This window comes from Glossina fuscipes, unplaced genomic scaffold (assembly GCF_014805625.2).
Source record: "Glossina fuscipes isolate IAEA_lab_2018 unplaced genomic scaffold, Yale_Gfus_2 1, whole genome shotgun sequence".
In the NCBI taxonomy this organism is placed as follows: Eukaryota; Metazoa; Arthropoda; class Insecta; order Diptera; family Glossinidae; genus Glossina; species Glossina fuscipes.
In genome coordinates, this window is record NW_023998415.1 from 7,512,468 (window position 1) to 7,532,489 (window position 20,022).

Genomic DNA, 20,022 nt, shown 5'->3' on the forward strand with positions numbered 1-20,022 from the left:
CCTCGCATTAAAGAGTCTTTCATAAAATCATTTACAGCTGGCAACTTGCAACCCTTCGCGAAACGATAAACAATTGAAAGTCTACTTGATTTTTCCTATGTCTATCGGAATTCACGTAACGGTACTTATGTGATAAAGGCATGACGTAGACGTTTGGCAACATACAGCATATCCCAAAGCTTGTCATATATTCAATAAAAATTTTCTACATCAAAATCAAACATCCTTACATGACAAGGAGGATGAGGAGTAACTTCCTTCGATTCAATACGATAAATCACACGAAAATACAAAATATTTCTCCAAGTAACACGCTGAACTTTATCGCTTACCACGTACACACATGTCAAAGAAAGATATAACTTAACCGCCACAAGTCATTTCGATTATTTTCCTTCATACATTGCTTACTGTTTACGGTTATCGACTTTCGTTCGGGAACGTACCCATTAGGCTTTTGAAAGAAAATTATTTGGAACTGGTATGCAGATAATTGGTAACAGTATGCATTTAAGGGATAAAGGAGACAGATAACGAGAACGTATTTATGTACAATCGACTTTTCACATCCTTGATGAAATTTATCTAAACTTGTATTTCTTTATACGGAATCATTTTTATTTAATAATTATTATTATTATTATTATTTATTTATTCAATTGTGGCCCAATTCCCATTGTTGGCATAGAGGAGCACCTGTTTGCTTGCATTTAAAATCGTCCAGGATAATGAAAACCTTCTCAGGGTGCTCGCAATTATATGCCGAAATTTGGCATTCACCTTTAAATTGTTGCATACATTGACCGTTGCCTGCGCAAAGCAATCTCTCTGTGTCCGTGCAACTGAAGCTGCATTGATTAGGTAGCCGTTCAGTGGGCACAACCACAACTTTGGCCACACTTAAGGTAAAATAGCCTACAGAATAAGAAATTGTTAAAAAGGAAGATGTTTTTCGAAGCAACGATTATATCGGCAAATCTTACCCAACAGCAAAAGATTAGCGGAAAATGTCATTTTTATTAAGTTTTTGGAAAAACTTGTAAGTCCCCGTATAAATAGTAATTGGGTTAATGTCGTTATGAATATATGAGGTATGAGTATATGAAGTATTTATACCGATCTCAGGATGTTTGCTTAAAATATCCTCGAGAAAATATAAAAATAAATTAATTACGATTTTGTTTATTAATAACGCTCATCGACCGTTACGTGAATTAAATTAAAAATATACTTTTCGAACATTATAAGTTACGTTAACGTTATACAGTTGAGCAATTAGCCAAAATTATTAACCGGTCTTTTTTCCTTGTGTGAGAGAAAAAAAAAGCACAAAAAAAGTTTTGCAATAAAAAAGAAGCAATTAGCATAATTTTACTAAAGTTAAAAATATCAACAGCAGCATCACAAAAACATTCAGAACTTTACAAGACGTAACAAAGAAACTCTCACACAGTATATAAACCGGATGTGAAATGAGGGCAACAGTCAGTTGTTAAAAGACACCGAACGCGTATACAATGAAGATTTTTATAATTTTAGGTAAGCAACAAATAATAAAGAAATTTTTTGAAATAAATTGTTGCTCAAAATTTTAATTTAAACAATTTTAAGCTCTCTTCTGCTGTTGCCACGCAGTTGATCAACAGCAGCAACAACATCAACAGCAACATCCGCAACAACATCAACAACAACAGCAACCGCAACAGCACCCTCAACACCAACACCAACAACAACAACAACAGCAGCAGCCTCAAATCCAGCAACATCAATTGCAGCAACAGCAACATCAGCAGCCAGATACTCCACAGCCAACTCAACAATCAGTTAGTCATCATGTACAGCAAGTTCCTCAGCATCATGTTAGTCATGTTATGCAACAAGTTCCGGTTGCCCAGCAGCAAGGATGGACAAGCAGTACTGGAGGTCAGCAACAAAAGCCTCAGAAAGGACAACAAGTTGTCCAGGTAAATAAGTGAATTTGTTGAATTAATTTTGTGCCTCGGCATGATTGTTAAAATATATAAATTACAGCAACGTGTACATGAAGTTATGCAACAGGTTGAACAACATGTACCGCAGGTTCTCAATCATCATAACTCCTTAAAGAAGAAACAGCAGGAGACACAACAAGCACAACATCAGCAACATCAAACAACGCAAAGCAAACCGCAAAATGCTCAAAATGAAAATCAAGGTAACCAATGACATCTTGACGAACGATCAAATTGACAATATATGTAATGGTTAATAAACAGGTACACAACAACAAGGTGTAACAAGGTCCAAGCGGTCTACGACAAGTGGAGTTCCAGTTGGAGAGCAGGTTAACAAGCCTGTGACACAAGCAAGCGTGCCACAGGGATCTCACCACACGGTTCATGTCAGTCAGCAAGCTTCTAGTCAAGCACCTCATGTAGTTGATCAGGTGGTAAAAGGTGGAAATCGTGTGCAAAGTGCTGTTCAGGTGGTTCATCATGGGTCACATTTTGTCGATCAAACGTCGCAAGGAGTCAACCGGGTGCCGGAAACTCATGTACCTCATGGCACTCCCGCCAGCGGTCAAGCTCCGGTCGGAGCAAGTAGTGGTCAACACGGTGGTCCTCAAAGTGTCGATCAAACAGCCACTGTACAAACTGGTAGCGTTCAAGTACCTCAAGTTGTTGCTGCTCATGTAGCTGGTCAAAGCGCTCATGCACATCAAGGTTCTGCTCAAGGAACACAACACGGCTCTCAAGTGGGTACAGTCGTAGCACACTCTGGCGTCCAACAAGGCGTTCATCAAGTCAAGCAACCAGTTTCTCCTGGCGCTAGTTCATCAGTTCAACATGGCGTGCATGATGTTAGTCACATAGTTAAAGGAGAGAATGTTGCACACCAAGATAATACCCAAGGAGTTACGGGACATCCCGTTAAAGTGAAACGAACTACACCGCACGTAACGCAAGTCACCACACCTGGAAGTGTTCAAGGCGTAGTTACGCCAGTCTCGCAGCATATGCCACAGACAGTGAATTCGCCGGCTGTGACTAAGCCTCAACATGTCGGAGCAGTTGTTTCACAGGCATCGCAGGCTGTTAGTCAATAAAAGCAAATGAAAATTACAAAAGAAATGAACTCAAATCAATGAAATTAAAAGAGATAATCTACTGTTTGAAGTTCCCTAATGTAAACTTCTTGAAATCTTCCACGTAATTAAATGCATTAAATTAGTAACTTAAAGATGGAAAGGAATGTAAAAAACAATAATAAATACCCAGAAAGCAATAAAAACGTTGCTCTTTAAAGAAAACCTTCTATGTTTTATTTGTGTACGATTGGTAGCTCATGACGACGCAAGCACGTAACTCCCCTAAGTAACGGCTAATTTGAGTCAACAGTTTTAATATTTTTGAGGATACGGCTTGAAGCTATGGAACTTATGAACGTAAAGTATATTAACACATCTTTTCTGCCCAATTGATTTTTAATTACTCAGATTGTGCCACATACACAGACACACAGACACGCACAAAGTCTGTCGATGTTAAAAATTTAATTGTGAATTTCTGCGCTTTTAAATATTCTATCAACGGTTAAAAGAAATTAGCATTAACATCAGAGCAGCTGTCGATTGCTTGCTCCAACAGAAGCCTTTCCAGCACTATCTTGCCTCATCCACAGCGATACGATCAGTATCAAATGAACACCTTTCAAGCATTACATACGAACTGGTTTTCCAAGCTTTCTTCTCTGCTTTGCTTTGGATACCCGCTCCGCATATAAAGATTATTTGTTTTCTGGACTTACGTTCTTTAGGTAAAAGGCAATTACGTATATTCATAAATTTTTATAGTATATAATTAACGCAACTCATTTTTGCTACATCACTCATATGCAGTAGGGTTGGAAGAAATATTTATTTTTATACCCTATGCTACCCGTGGTAAGCGTATATTAATTTAGTGCATGTGCATGCAACATTCATAGCGAAACACTTGAGATAGAAGTCATTTTTTCTTAATTATACATGGATATCTGTCTCTCCCGCCGCCTGATATCTGTCCATGTATTTTCGAGACATATTCAGGAAATTTGGAACATTGCTCGATTGGAAATGGATCGAGTCGGAGCATTTCTATCTCCACTCCCTAAATAAATATATATTTCGGTGTACTAAATAAATTTGGAAAACTGGGAATGGACTTTTTTGGTGCCCACACTCCACTCGTAAACTGCTTTACAAAAAAATTATCGCTTATGACGCAACAAAGTCTCATTTTTAGTATATTACAGTGACAGTGGATTGCAACGTAGTTTGATGGTAAGTTTCAATTATATAGGTCTACTTTCGGGTCACCTCTCCTTGTGACGGTTCTTATGAAAGATAACTCTTTAGAAGGCTTCAAAATTTTATTTTTGGTATTTTATGATAAAAGTATGGTAGATATGGTGTAATACGTTCTTTAACATTTTGCAGGGGAAAATGGTATCAGGCCCTTAATACACGGTCTTGGCTCGGTCTTTTAACTTGCAACATTCGGGTAGGTTTCAATTCCAAAACATCTTTTAACTTCCATATTTAATCTGCCACTAACAAATTAAGCACTTTTTTCGGTTTTCTCACCGAATGACGTAATTAGAACGCGACGAGCCGTGTATGCATATATATTATCAAGAGTTTGTTTGTGTCATTGGTGAGACAGAGCTTGGAATATGTCGCAATTATTTAAACTCCTAGTTAGAATAGCTACTCGGAGATGTTTAAGTCTGCGTAGAAAAATTCCTTTGGAATGCTATCCGAACGTCATACTTCACTCGGTTACTTTTAATGCGTTTATTGTCGTCTCTAACATTGATGCTAATATTAATGCTTTTAAAAAGTTTACTTTATTGAAAATAGAGAAATAATAGGGTCATACTTGCTGAATGAGATGGATTTCTATGCTTGGACGCGCTAAGAGCGTCCGGGCACCACAAGCTTTTTGCATTGCCTTATCTCAATGCGGTACACGGTTGCGGATTATATATGAAAACTTTAACGATGCACAACATATATCCTCGTTGATAGAGAACGAGGTGATTGTTAAAAAAAAAAAAAAACTCCTCGAAAACTAGTCTGACGTAATGGTTGCTCGAGAATCGGTAATGCATGCAGGATGATATATTGGGAAAATGGCATATATATACTTAGTGAGGAAGGATCCAGCAAATCAAGGTGCCTATCGACGAAGGTCTGCATTTCCTTATCGCGCGGAAAACGTCCAATTCGCAGTCCATTGTTAATGCTTTTAAATTAACTTACTTCCCTTCTTCATCTAATAAAAATCTCATTATGGTCGATAAAGCTTTTGAAATCTTTCCTTCTTTAACAGGAATCTCGTTTTCTTTCTGTCTAAAACAGAGAGCAATTTACCTTTCCTCCCAGATCGAACGAGTTCCAATTCTCTTTGGATACGCAGGCTAATTTCGACTTTGCGTACCCGCTAATTGAATGAATGTCGCTCTCTAGCTCTCCGATATTGAGGTGCTAAGATATGTCACAAACATAGAAAGCTATGCGCTGAGCTCAATGCTCACCATTGCACTAATTATTGAAATAGCGTATAATGAACGAATTATGATAGGTGTGACATTACACAAATAAAAAAAAAAAAAAGAGGTTGATCGTTCGAAGTAACTTAACTGCCATGCTTACGTTTACACGATTAAATGTGTTATTTTTATTTTATAATATCTTCAGCAAATTACTAGAAAAGAAACTTGTTTGGGATTTCTGGACAAAAACTTAGCATTTTCAATTAGCATAATTAGCGTATAAAGCGGACCATGGGCGCATTTTAAACTAGAAAGAGAAAAAAAAAATATTAGGTGCGTCGACTCATTTCGATAATTTTTTCACTCGAAAAAATCATTTATTGATTGGTATAACATATGTTCATCAAAATATTTTGCATTATTTTCTATAACTTTTCCATCTATCCGGCAACAGAGTGATACCGTGTCGAACGAACGAACTATCATTTGGTAGCATTTCGAAATCGGGTACCATTCAAACTGTGCTATGTTTGTGAGTAGGTATGTAGGCTGGATGCTGGGGAACATCCCATGCAATAGTGTGTCCTTCGCAACTAGCATGAGGACGACTTCGGGCCTATTAACGGCTGTTGCCGGTCTTTCTCGCAACAATGCATCGTTCAATTTTTTCAATTGACGTCGAGTTCATTCGGTGCAGTAACAGTTTCATTTGGTTTTAACAGGTCGTAATACATTACACCTTGCAGATTCCACCATAAGCACAGCAAAACTTGATGGCCATGAATATTCCGCTTCATTGTAGATTAACGCATGACTTCTTGCACTTGGGATTGTCGTAGTAGATCGATTCCCTTTTCATCGCCAGTCACAATACGCCAGAGAAAAGTGTTCTTTTTTTGCTTGGCAACAAATGAAATCTTGATGTTGTAACGGTTCGAAGCGGCCTTTTCAATCAATTCGTATGGTAGCCATTTTCCTCTATTTTCCTCCTTTTGGTTTTTTCCTATCGTATGTAAACGTCTAGAAGTATTTGATTCATCAACTGCTAAGCTGCTCGAAAGTTTGTGCGCTTCGCGAATTTAGGCTAAGTTTTCGTTCAATAAGTCTTGAGACTTCATTGCCTTTAAACTTTTCTTTATCCTTCAGGCTGTTCTTTGGTATTGCGCGTTGCTTTATCATTTTCATCAATAGATGTCGATGATCAAACTACATGCAAGCACCTAATAACTTCTAAGACACGGCGACGGCTTGGGCATGTAAATATCACAAAAAAGAGAAAGCCCAAATTATTTGATAATATGATATACATATATATATATCTATATATATTTGCTTTTTTTTTGGGTTAAGTTAATTAGTAAGTTTTGTGTTTATTATCATAATGAAATGTGTGCTATTAACGCGTCCATGTATATGTGCATACCTATAAGTTTAATAAATTGTTGCAAGTTGTCGTAGATTACGAGCTCGCATTATTTCTCGCGCGAAATTTCTCTTTTTGCGTTATTCGCAATATCTATATGAAATCATTGAAGATCCGAAGTGAAATTAAGGTATGGTTTAGAGCAAATATGAATGTGTGTTCGGAGGCCTTTTTCGCATCTTCATTACGTAGTAGTAGAAGTGCTTTTAATGTTTTGAAAGCCGAGTGGTTAACTGTAAGATGAACGATCCTGAAATAAGCGCTGTTTTCACAAGTACACCAGTCACTCTCAGCGTTCGCACACTTTCTACGAAAATATATTGCATGTTAATTTATCAAAACTTGGTGTTAATTATATTTTCACCAGAGACCTATAACTACACAATGCATTAACAAGCCATTTAGCACGCCCATATATCAAGTCACTGACATACTATTCGTTGTATTTGCACAAATTAATTATAACAATAGCAACAACAATAACAAGAACAAGAACAACAACAACAACAACAAAACAGCAGCAATAACAATAGCAATAGTAGCAAAAAATATCGTAAGAATAATAAAAATATCAAAACCGTATAAGATAAGATTCTGGTTTATGGCATATTACGATCGACTTTGCATAGCTTAAGTAAAGACAAAGCATGACAAAGACAAGCCTTAGACCGAATTAGTTAATACTCGCCATTTGTTTTTGTTACGCTTCTAATATCTTTGGCGACTACTATATCTACAAATTGAAATGAATATGAATAATGATAACTGTACGCATACATACACATAAGCCTACGTAGTTAATATGATTTGCAAGAATACAACTAAAGATTACTACAATGAACATAGACTATTTAAAAAGCGTACGCCACTAGCATAGCCCACTAATTTATAGATTTTATCCTTTCGTGCACGAACGTTCGCATCGGTTTAACTAAGTTTTTCGATAATTTAGAGGAGAAAATGAAAGAAAAGTTTAGTTTACAACTAAGTTTGATTTTTGTAGATAAGGTTTTTAAAAAGTGCATATGATTGCGGTAGAAAGACAAATCGCCGGCTTAATCGCTTTTGCCAATCATCATCTTATTAAGTAAATTGAAGGGATCGCTGCGACGCATATGGTCATGCGCTACAAACTTTTTACCAACTCAATGCACCACCTGTGGTGAGTATGATATAAGAAGGCGAAACCAAAAAAAAAAAAAAAAAACAATTCTCTCGTGTTCACGTGCAACACATTCGCATATTTATTAAGCACACTGATTTGATTAATTTCATTCAATACTCAGAGATTTATTTGTGAACGGAAGCGTTTTTGTATTACGTATGCGTATTGTGATCTTGTCTGATTGTTTGTGTTTTAGTAATTGCTCGGAAACCGGTTTGTATACTAACTCAGGATGAGTGCCAAATAAATTGTATTCCTGTAATTGTTATTAGTTCAATGAGCGAAACTATGTCTAATGGTTGCAATGTTTTCAATTATACAAAGGAGTGCAACAGTTAATAAGACTATGACCGTCTTCTCGAGAATGAATATCAATCATGGCGCTGATTAAGAGAATATTTGAGCAAATATGAAATTTCATATCAATTAACCAATTCATTCATTCCTTCATTCATTCATATGAAAACAATAACTTTAAGTATCATATCTCTCTGTTGTTTCTTTCAAATGTTTTCTCATTACCAAAATCTGTTCCTATAAGAAAAAAGACCCAAAAAGTACATAAAAAAGCCTTCACGTCTGATCGAACTTTTATTTTAAATGTTTCAAAAGCTCTATTAGGTACGCATTAGAGGTATTTAAAATAACCTTAATAGCTCAATTAGAATACGAACACTGCTCAGTAATAAAAATGCTGCTACCTCTGTAGAAGTGTTGGAAGTTTCTAAATTAACCGCATAGCGCAGATACCGCAAATTTACAGCAAAATCAAAATGCATTTAAAATGAAACTCGCGTGTGCCGAAGCTATGTTTCTCAGGCTTATCGTAACAATGGTTCTTTCAATTGTCATTCAATTATTTTTGAAGTTTTATCGCCAGCACCTTTAGCAAGCATCGTGGAATTTTCTCGAGTCACTTTTGCCCAACCAGTTATATTTTCATATTTTTAAAATATCTTAACTTGATCTGTATTAAACATCATTCTCGAACTATGAATCCCTATACTAGTCTGACTTCGCTTATTCCACTGCTTTTGGGTTTGCCCCATTTGATATTAGTTTCCCCAATAAAAGGTCTATAAGAAGAAACCTGATTTAGCCTCGAGAAATATTATTATATCTACTATCGAAAAATGATCGTACATTCATTTTGTCATAATGTTTGCAACGCTCAAAAGGAAGCTTTAGAAATCCTATAAAATGTACATATATTCTTGGCCAGCGTGCAATTCTGAATGGTAGTCTGTCTGATGTGTGTTGTTGACACTCTCCTGGTCGCGAAAATGAGGATGTCGACATCGAATTCGGTAGAAACATTCGCTGATATTGTATATGGGCCAAATTGGTCAGAGCACTAGCTCGCAGTTAAGCGTAAATTGAACGCAACTCCGTTTTTTCTAAGCAAAAAAGATATAAAAAATAGAAAGAAGACTGAAATTTTTCAGATTTACTTTACGAAAAGCTCTGCTATTTATGTGTAAAAATGGCCATGCCCACAAAAAGTTACAAATTTCTTCGTCTTGAAGTTTTATGCTTACAATAACATAGAATATTTAAAACTATTTTGTACGCTCCTCCACTTAATATATGTTATCTGCCTAAATAGGCATTAATTGTAAATTAATTATTGTGGATATCACGTGCCGGACGTGATGGATTAACAATAGCTTTTAGTGAATTGAAAAGTGAAATCTAAATTAAAGATTTTAATTGTAGTGGATGTGTGCCTTAGCCGAATATATTTTTCTTACTTGCTTTTCATCTAAATCAATTTCTTCGGAATGTGTATAAGGAATAAAATCGATTCGTCATTTATAATTTCACGTTCGCCTGAATACGCTTCGCAGATATTTCTTCTATTTTGTGCAAGCGGACGACAAAAGGCGTGTTCGTTCGTAGACTAATAGTGTCTCAATAAATTAGTTCGTGGTGTTTTTCTTGATAAACAACTCTACAATCGCCTAAACTAATTCGATTAAGTTAAATAACAAATAGGCCGTGTAGCGGATAATTAAGAAAAAAACAAATAATGACATTTCACTCGAATTTTAAAAATGAGTCAAATTTTTGATCCTTTTTTTTTTTTTTTTGTTAAAAACCGTAACGCGTAGATGGTTTTCTGGTGTCTTTTCTGAAAATTTCGATAGTAAAAGTATTTCGAGCTCTGGTCGATCGATCGAAATTCTTGAAAAGCTTGTGGAAGATCGACCGATTTGATCTTACGACGCTGCTGATCAGAACTAACAGTTGATCAAAAAATAGTTTTGGATCGTTTGCATAAGGCTCAACGCAAAGAGAAGCTTGTTAGTTGTCTCCTAGGAAACGAAATCAGGTAACTTTTTCGAAGAGAAAAATATCTGGAAGTCTATAGTGGATATCGCCAGTTCGTTTGTAATTTCCTATCTTTAGCATGTGCTTGACGCGTACATGCATAAACAGCAGCACCAGATCAGTTGCCCAATCACAGTGATTTCCCTTAAGTTGGAAGTAATGTTCATGCTTGATGTGGATTTTTCCTGCATGACGTTGCCCTCTGCTCCTCTGATATGAAAGTTAAGTCGAACTGTACAAATTTTAAGAAAAGCTACTAAGCTCATAAAAGCGTAGCTTCGGGAAAATAAGTTACAATTGGCCATCGAAATGGGCGACAATAGATTGCTATATACGTACACAAGTATATGCAAAACGACACAATCTCCTCATAAGCAACGAACCACTTTTGCGTAATGGTCAATGGGTGGATACGCTTGCTACGCGTATCGATGTAGTGTGTGGGAAAGCGAACCTGACGTATGACGTATTAATCAGAGTTATGGCAGATATTGGTGATCCGATGAAAAAATGCAGACTGATGCCGATGATGTTGGTAATAACGTGTGCGACTCTTACGTAGGAAGATGGTTTTTGTAAACACACGCACTACGAATATGTCACTAGCAGTTGACTTTTAGCTTACGAAAATTTTAAGATGCACTTAACTGTTTCCAGCACTACTCGAATTAGATTGGGCTTGACAATGCATTATGTTGCCTAAAGTGAATCAAGCAGAGTCAAACTTCATGGCATGCTTGAGTGCGTAAGATTGGCGACTAAGAGGGAGATATTAAATCAACCTCAAGAAGAGAAAGTGACTTGGGACAAGCTGGTAAAGTCAATGCTGCGTCATGAAAAAATCACTGCACTCTGTCGCATGTTATAACGTTATAGGGAAAAAAACTTAAATTTGAGAGACGTTTTTTACGAAGAGTTACGTAATGGCATAATAAACGATTTGAGCTGAGACTTAGAGCGACTCTAGACGTAATACTTATTACGGTATTCCCGGAGAGTTTATGTTTACACATTTGAGGGGTTTTTAGCGACCTGTAAATTGCGCATTGACTTATAGTTTTTATAGTTTTATAGTTTCTCCCTCCTTAAAAAATAATCATACCAAGACACACACAAACGCAAAAGCAAACCCAGAAACAAACACATATACGTAGATATGCAGATATACTCATTGATGATCGCATAAACTGTCATTAATGTTTGTTATAAACAATTTTTAATAACAGATTTCAAAACATGTTAATTAGACAATTTAACATGTTGAACGGACACACTGCGCTCGTTGGCTGCTTAAACATATGTATCAAAACACCCTCCAACTTATGCATGGACTCAGTGTGATTGTGCAGCGTAATATGCAAAAAGTAATCAGCTTCCCTACCGAGCAATGAGCTAAGGCGATGGACGGATAAATGTATGTTCATATATATATAGATAGATATATATATACATATATATATATAGATGCGTGCGTACATTTGTGGGTATGCGTGGGTAAAGATAGATTACTTTCATTACTACATTTAACTTAAGAAGCAAAAAAAAAAACAAAAAACGGAATTCTGTTTTATTATTATTTCTTTCTTTTTTTTTTGTAGTAATAAACAAAAACAAGAACACTTCCTTTTGCTGTTTAACTTTCGATTTAAATTAAACGATGCAACATTTTATGTATAAAAATATATGATATATATATATACGTGAGTATGTCGTTTTTGCTAAATAATCATTATCCATGATGGTTGTTGCTGTTGTTGGAGTTATTCTTAAACAACCTTCCGGATAATGATAGTGAGCAGTGCGCAAAGCAATATCGAAGACATATATGAATGAATTGCTGCTTACTTGTAGATGTATGTTTGTGTGTCATAGAGATGTGTATAGTATATAGTTATATATATATATATATATATTAGATGTGTGTGTGTGTGTGTGTGTGAGTGAGTTTACGCGTGTATCCTTGTGTGTGTTTATGTGCAATTTAGCAGCAATTTCTCAAAGACCATAATTGCATAATTTTAAACTTGTTGGCAACTTAATTGCGTAAAAAAAGTTGTTTAAATGTAATCGCAGTTTAACTGCCAATCATCAGCTCTGACCGTGTCTGCCTACAAGCCAGCAAACTCAAGTTCTCAAAGGAACTGGCTGCTGCTTGCTGCCTGTTGCCTGACCACTGAAGAAACTGTAGATAGTACACACGCACATATATAGAACAAAAAAAAAATGAATGCTAACAAAAGCACATTATATTTTCCATTATAAAGCTTTGCGAGGTAAACAGTCACAAAATCATTGACTTCAATAGTTGTTGTTAGTAGATATATATATATATATATATATATATATATATATAAACTTCTTACCCACCTTTTCAGTTAACTTAACGAAATTTGTCTTCTTTTTTTACTTTTTATTTTTCATTGTTGTAGTTTCTATTTCTACGCACACATGCATGACTACAAATGCATTTAGAACTTAGTCAACGTTTTATTAGAAAACGCTGAGGAAGAGAGAGGGGGAGAGAGAGAGAGCGAGAGAGAGAGGCAGAGCGTGAGAGAGGGAGAGGGAGAAGGATAGAGTACAGTGGCGGGTAAAAGGCAAAGGCTTAAAACTATTGCTTTTTAAAGTCATTCCTGGTGTTTATCTTTCTTTAGTGTGCCTCTGTGTATGTGCACGTTGCGTTTATTGTTAAAGCCTTTCTAAATGCATGTCATGTTGCTCACCCAACGTATACTTAAACATCATTTTATTTGCACAGGCATTTTACATAATGCTTTTCCTTTTTCTCTTTCATTTCACAAAGTGTTTTTGCTGTCTCAGCTTGCGGTAGAAATTCTTAGCTGGTTGTTCTTTTCGCTTTTTAACTTTAACAGCATGTTTAACATATGTTTAAAAATTATGCCAAAGTACAGATATCGAAATTTTCTTCTTCATATTTATGACTCTTATGCGTGTAGATGTGTTGTTCTGCATAACTGCTTAAGGTTAAGGAAATTGTTAATGTAATAAAATATGAATTCAATATTAGTGTAGAAAATAAAAAACGAATGAAAAGAATAAAAAAAGGGTAAAGAAAGTAAAACATAAGAAACGAAAAAGAAATGAAAGAGAAGAAAGAGGAAGAAGAAGAAAGAAAAGCAAAGAAAAGAAGAGCAATAGAGAGATAGGGAAAGTGTACGAGACAAAGCAAAGCAAAGCAAAGAAACGCAAAGCAAAGAAAAGAAAGGAAGGAAAAAGGAGAGAACCAAGAATGTGTCTGTAAACTTCTTGACAGTAGTTTCATTTAATATGTTTTCGATTCCCCGAATAAAAAATTTTATGTCCATCCATTACAAGAATGTAAAATTTTTGTAATTTCGTAAGATGAACTATGTCTGGTTAAAAAATGACGACAAGTTAGCTTCTATAACGTATTCATGATCCGCCTGAGTAGACGAACAGGTAAGAATCGCGAATGTTCGCAATTTCGAATCTCAGTACGGTAGAGTTTACTTCGGTCGCAGCTATAGCGAGTACTCAGTCGGTAAAAGCATAACACTTATCGATTGGTCATCACCTCCCTATTTCTTTGTTTCTTGCTCTTTCTTCACTAGTTTCTGACCGTCACCGCGTTACGCAGATAGGAGACGGCCTTCGATTGATTGGTCATAGCAAAACAAATCAATGTAAATCGAATCGAATCAAGCTGATCGAACGATTAAAGACAAAGGCCTGGTAAACGTTAAAATCTTAGAAAGGCTTTGCCTTTTTTCATTTTTACGTCCTAAAATTTACTATGCATACGCTTAAGAAGAGTGCTCTAAATAAATCTACATATATATGCTTCAAGTTCCCGTAAAAACTTATTTAAAAGTACATATACGAAACGAAGCTATTATGAGCGGCGAATACGATCTTTCACTCGTAATTTAGATTAAGTTTTGTTTTTTTTTTTTTATAAAATATTGTATTTCCACTGACTAATTAATAAATTCTAAAAATTTACGTCTAACGGTGGAATACCTCGGGCAACTGCACTGTTTCGTTACTAAAATGTGTATAAACGTCGGTGTAAATTGGGTATAAAATTTTTGACTAAAGTTTTGCATATTTTGTCTTAAATAGCCAGAAGTCGCCTATCATCGAGTCAATTGACTTAATTGCATATAAATATGATTTATGTGTGTAGCATAAGCAAATATATTCTCGATGTAGACTGCGCCAAGCATAAATTTTTGCGATCACGCAAATTCATATACAGAACATATTATCTTGGCCAATAATACTTGGGAAAATAGCTTGAGAGAAAAAAAAAAGATGACGAAAGAGAGTAAGAATGCGAGAATGGCAAAAAAGAGAGTGATCGAGAGTGGGGGGAAAAAAGAGAGGATGAAAGTAACTCAATCTTGCAGTTATACAGTTTTAGAATATGTTCGTAATTAAAATGTTTCATCATCACATAAAATTATTCTGAGTTGTCCATATATATAAATAACTATTTTTTATAGTTTATTGTATATATTGTACGTCAAACAACAGGATATTAGAGGGAGACAAAATATGAATGTAACCACACGAAAGCCCAAAGAACTAGCTATATATACGCATAAATGCACACACATATTGCAAACGATGAAGATGCTTTCGTTAGATATTCTCAATGGGTACTGTTTTTTTTTGCGTGAAAAGCTTAAGAGCCTGTTAAGGAAGTTGCCTAACAACTGTACTGTGTCCGTGTACAATGTTGCTAATGTCTGCGCTATTTAAGTAGTCAAACATCCAAACATCATATTAATTGTTTTAAATAGACGCTTGACTAACATGTTGATGGGTTGTTGTTAGTGTATTTCATTTGCCGTTGTTGTTAATCAATTTATTTCACTTAGGGGAAGACAAGTTTATCAATTACGCAATAAATTATTATTTAATAAAAATAAATATTTGAAAATTAAAATAAAGTCGTTATGCAATGGTATAAAATAATACATGTATATATGCATATATATATATATATATATATTAATACATCAATATAATATCTTATGTACATAGATATACATTGATGTAAGACGTTAGTAAAAAAGACAGGCAGCGCCGTGTAGGACTAAAAATCGAAATATCATTTAGACAAAAACCTCTTTTATGCGTAACGAAGAAATATATACATGTATGTATACATGCCGTGTAATTGGTATAGGCATACCCATTTGTTTGCCTCTGTCCATCTATCGATCAATGATCATTAACACACCTTACAATACAATAATTTGTCTTGAGAAAGAAATTCTAGAATTATTTCTCTCGTCAACTCGAATGCAAAAAGCCCTTTCAAGCCCTTTTATTTCCTTGAAATAGCAAATAAGTTCACCTATGATATCATATTTAAACGGAGCAGACATGATTCGAATACAATCATGATAAGGATATTGTCTTGATTTGTAAAACGGTAAGCGTTTAGTCCGGAGAGTATAAGCTGATAAGTTATATCACTTTGTATTCATTAAAAATTGCTTATAATTTTTGTAAATTTATTTAAAAAAAAAAAAATTAAAAGATTTATTCATATACGCTTTCGAAGTAAATGCCAATTTTAAACGACGTAACATTTTCTATGACAGGTCTCGCTAAACAATTCGTTTTTCCGCTTGACCTCTCTCACTATATTATTGTTAATCACTATTTCGCCCCTAGACGAAACTATACAAAAAACGTTGTAAGAATATGACTTAAGATGTAATAAGCATCGGCCTATGTCGATTTGAACTTGTTTTTTTTTTTTTTTTTTTTTTTTTTTTTTGAAAAAGTCGCACGAAGGTCAGACGTGGAAAATGGGTTGATTGCTTCGCTGCGACAGCAACTACAAAAGGCAATAAGAACACTTCAATGCAGCAATTAATGAAGCGGCAAAAAGCGTAGAAATTTGATGAAAATTCCGAGTGTCGAGCTCATTATCTATGTTAACTCATCAAGTTAATAATTTTTTAATGTAAAGTACACAGAAATATACGTCTTGCATTTTCCTCCTTGCATAGACAACGAGGTACATTAGATTGTACATAAAATAAAGCAGTCAGAGTTGTACTAGCAGTCCGCTAGTAATAATGGTCGGATTGCCAGGCATTTAATGTACAACATTCTTATTAAAAAATTTTATTATAAAATTATATTTACTATTTTAAGGCATTCAGGCGATACAGTAAGCTGCAATACTTCTTGCGAGAGAAACGTTCAAGTTTTAATTTTGCGCGATGTTTTTTTTTTTTTTGCTTTATTTTTGCGTCGCTTGCCTGTACAATTCATTCAATTATTGCAAATATCTTCGTGGGCGTAGCCGAATTGTTTTTAAGATGCTGTTGATTATCAATTTTCTTTTGTGCTTACCAAGTGTCCTCAAAAAATCTGTAATACATCTCTACGACTATGTTCATAAAATTGGCATCTTGAACCATTTATATGTCGTCTACACCCGCAATTGTCTTTTGGTACTCACCACCGCAGGGTGTGCACTCATTTTGTGAAGACAAAAGTTCTGCATCGATTTAACCATCCGGTCTGCCGGTCTAATGTCTATTGTACACATACTACTATTATTGGCCGCAAAAATTAAGCTATCGTCTATAAGTTTGACAAAAACATCAAGAGCTTCTGCACGCAGCCTGATATTGCGAATTGTCCAAATTGGCCAAAGGATTCGCCTATAGTATCACATAAGGTGAGAATGTCTCTGTCTTCCAATATTAAAGAAAAAAAATGTTTTTTTTGCTCATTACTTACCATTAGAACAGGTAAACCTACAAAAATTTGTTATAGTACTTGTACGAAAATTGAAAAAACCGACTACGTTTATCCATTCATTTTCTTATTATAGTATAACAGGATTTCCGTTTTTTGGTCGAAACTTTTTTAACGGCCAAAACTAACCCTTAAAAAAACCTCAGAAACTGATAAATTCGCAATGCAACTAAATACATCCGTCTGTTCGTTCGATCGGAGGGAGGGAGGAACATGGCTCCGTAGCGTCTAAAGCTGAGAATACTTTTGTTTTCCGGGTTTCTTGCTCGTAACTCATGAACAATAACAGCTACACGATATAAATTTTTACTTCTACTCTAAGTAAAAAAAATCAGCCTCGCCCACGTAACACCGTTGATAGGTATAAAAGATTCAGTCACAGATGAAGAAAATTTTCTTACTTAGTTTTATATCAATGCTGAACGTGTGATTTAGTAAATATTCAAAAAAAAAAAAAAAAAAATCGAAAATTGAGACTCGATTAATTTACAGAAGAATGTAACTGAAGTAAGTAAATATAGCCGATAGCATAATTAAATCGAATTTAAGTAATTAGATTCAAAATTGCATCAAATTACAAACTCTCGCAATGACGTTTTTATTATTGCAATGCCTATAAATGAATGCACACTTTAGGAAGTCCAGACGCAATGTGTGAACATAGTGAGATAAAATGAAGATGTTATACAACGAATCTTAGACACCCTTTTAAGTAAGTCTTAAAATGTGCTCTAGATGAACTAACCCCACGTATGTTAGTTACTTGTTTCTAATTTTTTTTTTTTTTTTTTTACATATTTTGTGCATAACAAATGCCTAAGTAATCAAATCTTATCTTATAAATAATCGATAGGATGGAAGACATTTCCATTGCAAGATAAACTTTTTCATATATTATTAGAAACACAATCTGGTACACTGATACACTAGTACATTGGATATATAGGCTCATAGCTAGTATGTTCCATTGGTATGTGAATTGTTAGTGTCCAATGGATTAACTTTTTGGTTGTCCTTTGTGTTAGTGCTTCTTGACGTTTCAATTCGAACGTCGTATTTAATCAATTATTTAATAAAGAAGGGGTGCATAAGATTTAAGTGAAAAATTGTACTCGCTTTCATACGCACAAAGCGTATTAACATATTCTAAATGTATGCAACCAAAGAAGACAGCTTGCTGCTTAAAATTATGCGGATACGATGAAGAAACGCTGTGCTGTGCTATTGATTGCAGGCCCCCAAAGGCAACAAGTTGATTTTCATTCAAATTGACACTTACTATAGAGAGATGCAGTCATCTGAGAAAATGACACGTTTACATATACGCATACACATACAAACAAGCATGACAAGTGAGTATCGATGCAGACATAATACATACGGTTATAAATAGCGTTAGTTGGGCATAGAAAACGAGAAGAATACATCTATTCTGTTCTCTTTGCCACTTTTTTTCTCCTACAGTTGGCATTATTTGCTCGGCTGTGGTATTAGTGACCATACATAATGCATGTATGCATGCGTGTAATATAAGGAAGAACGTTTGTATGTGTTTGCTTTTGCTTTTAACAGAGAGTCCCGTCCCGGATACTATTTTTCAATTTTAAATCAATTTTATTTGCATGTCAAAATCTTAAAAATCTAACAGGCCCATCAATAAAATGAGAGAAAAAAAGAATGTAAATAAATGAAGAAAGGCAGAGAAGACGCTTGTTAGCGTTGTTTGCTAATGCGAAAGAGACTCTTCTTCTTATGTTATGCAACATTAGCGTGTATATAAGGTTAAATACACGCACGCACACACACACATACACACACATACACATACATACACACAAACACATACAGTCAGATAGACAGCAGACAGTATTGAAATAAGTTTAGAGATAGAGAAAATTTCATTATTGCATATTAGAGATTTATTTATAAATAAAAATTTCTTTATATATAAAGAAGTGCAGCAAGTGCGAGAAAGAGAGATCGCGAGATAGAGAATTGCTTAAAATATTTGATAGCATTTGTTTGGCCTGTAATCATATTATTGCCTCGTTTATAATGGCATCTCCTAGCCCATTAACTGTCATAACATAGTAAATTATGTAATGAATTTTTAACATTTTCTCTTCTTCTTTCCTATTTGCCATTTACAACAATTTATTATCGGAAGGATAAGAGGCAAACAGTGGTAAAAAGACAAGAATGATGAAGAGAAAGAAATAGTGCTGATTGTGTGCTAAGTCCTAACTTATAAGCAGCAATTCATTTGACACAGATATCTTCATAGCGTTTCGCAAGAAGCTCGAAATTTTCCGATATTCTTTTTCATAGGTAATCAATTTTTTTTCCCATGTTTTACAGGATTCAAAGCATCTATTAAATGACTAAAAAAAATTTGTTTTAACAAAGCTACAACAGTTTCCTTCTTAAATTTCGTTGGGAATTCATTAATGGTCCGCTCAGTGAAAGCACATTTGACAAATTGCGATGGCTACTTATCTACCTGTTTTATCCTCTTAACGCAAATTAAAAATTAAAAGTTTTTTTTTTTTACAGCGATTCAATGAAGCACAAATAACCATGAAAGTCGAAGAATATATATATATATAGTCCTTCCTTTTATAACAAAGGTAGTTCGTGCCATCTTTTATCGAACCTTATTTTTTATTATTTCATAGTTATATGAGAATTTGAAATAGTATAAATTGTGGCAATCTGTACCGTGTTATTTCGAAATAAATACTTACAATTTTATAAGAGCGTAAATTACGTTCTAAATACTATACATAAATGAAAAAATAGGTTAAGGCCGATAGTTTGA

General features: G+C 34.8%; 1 protein-coding gene across 1 annotated transcript; it reads left to right on the forward strand.

The window, feature by feature from the left end:
- The first annotated feature begins 1,094 nt into the window (after nucleotides 1–1,094).
- Nucleotides 1,095–3,236, forward strand: LOC119631989 (putative mediator of RNA polymerase II transcription subunit 26). Its single transcript, XM_038024649.1, has 4 exons — nucleotides 1,095–1,539; nucleotides 1,612–1,964; nucleotides 2,032–2,194; nucleotides 2,256–3,236. Exons 1-4 carry the CDS (start codon nucleotides 1,518–1,520, stop codon nucleotides 3,083–3,085), a joined length of 1,368 nt encoding a protein of 455 aa, XP_037880577.1. The 5' UTR covers nucleotides 1,095–1,517; the 3' UTR covers nucleotides 3,086–3,236.
- Nucleotides 3,237–20,022: the final 16,786 nt, after the last annotated feature.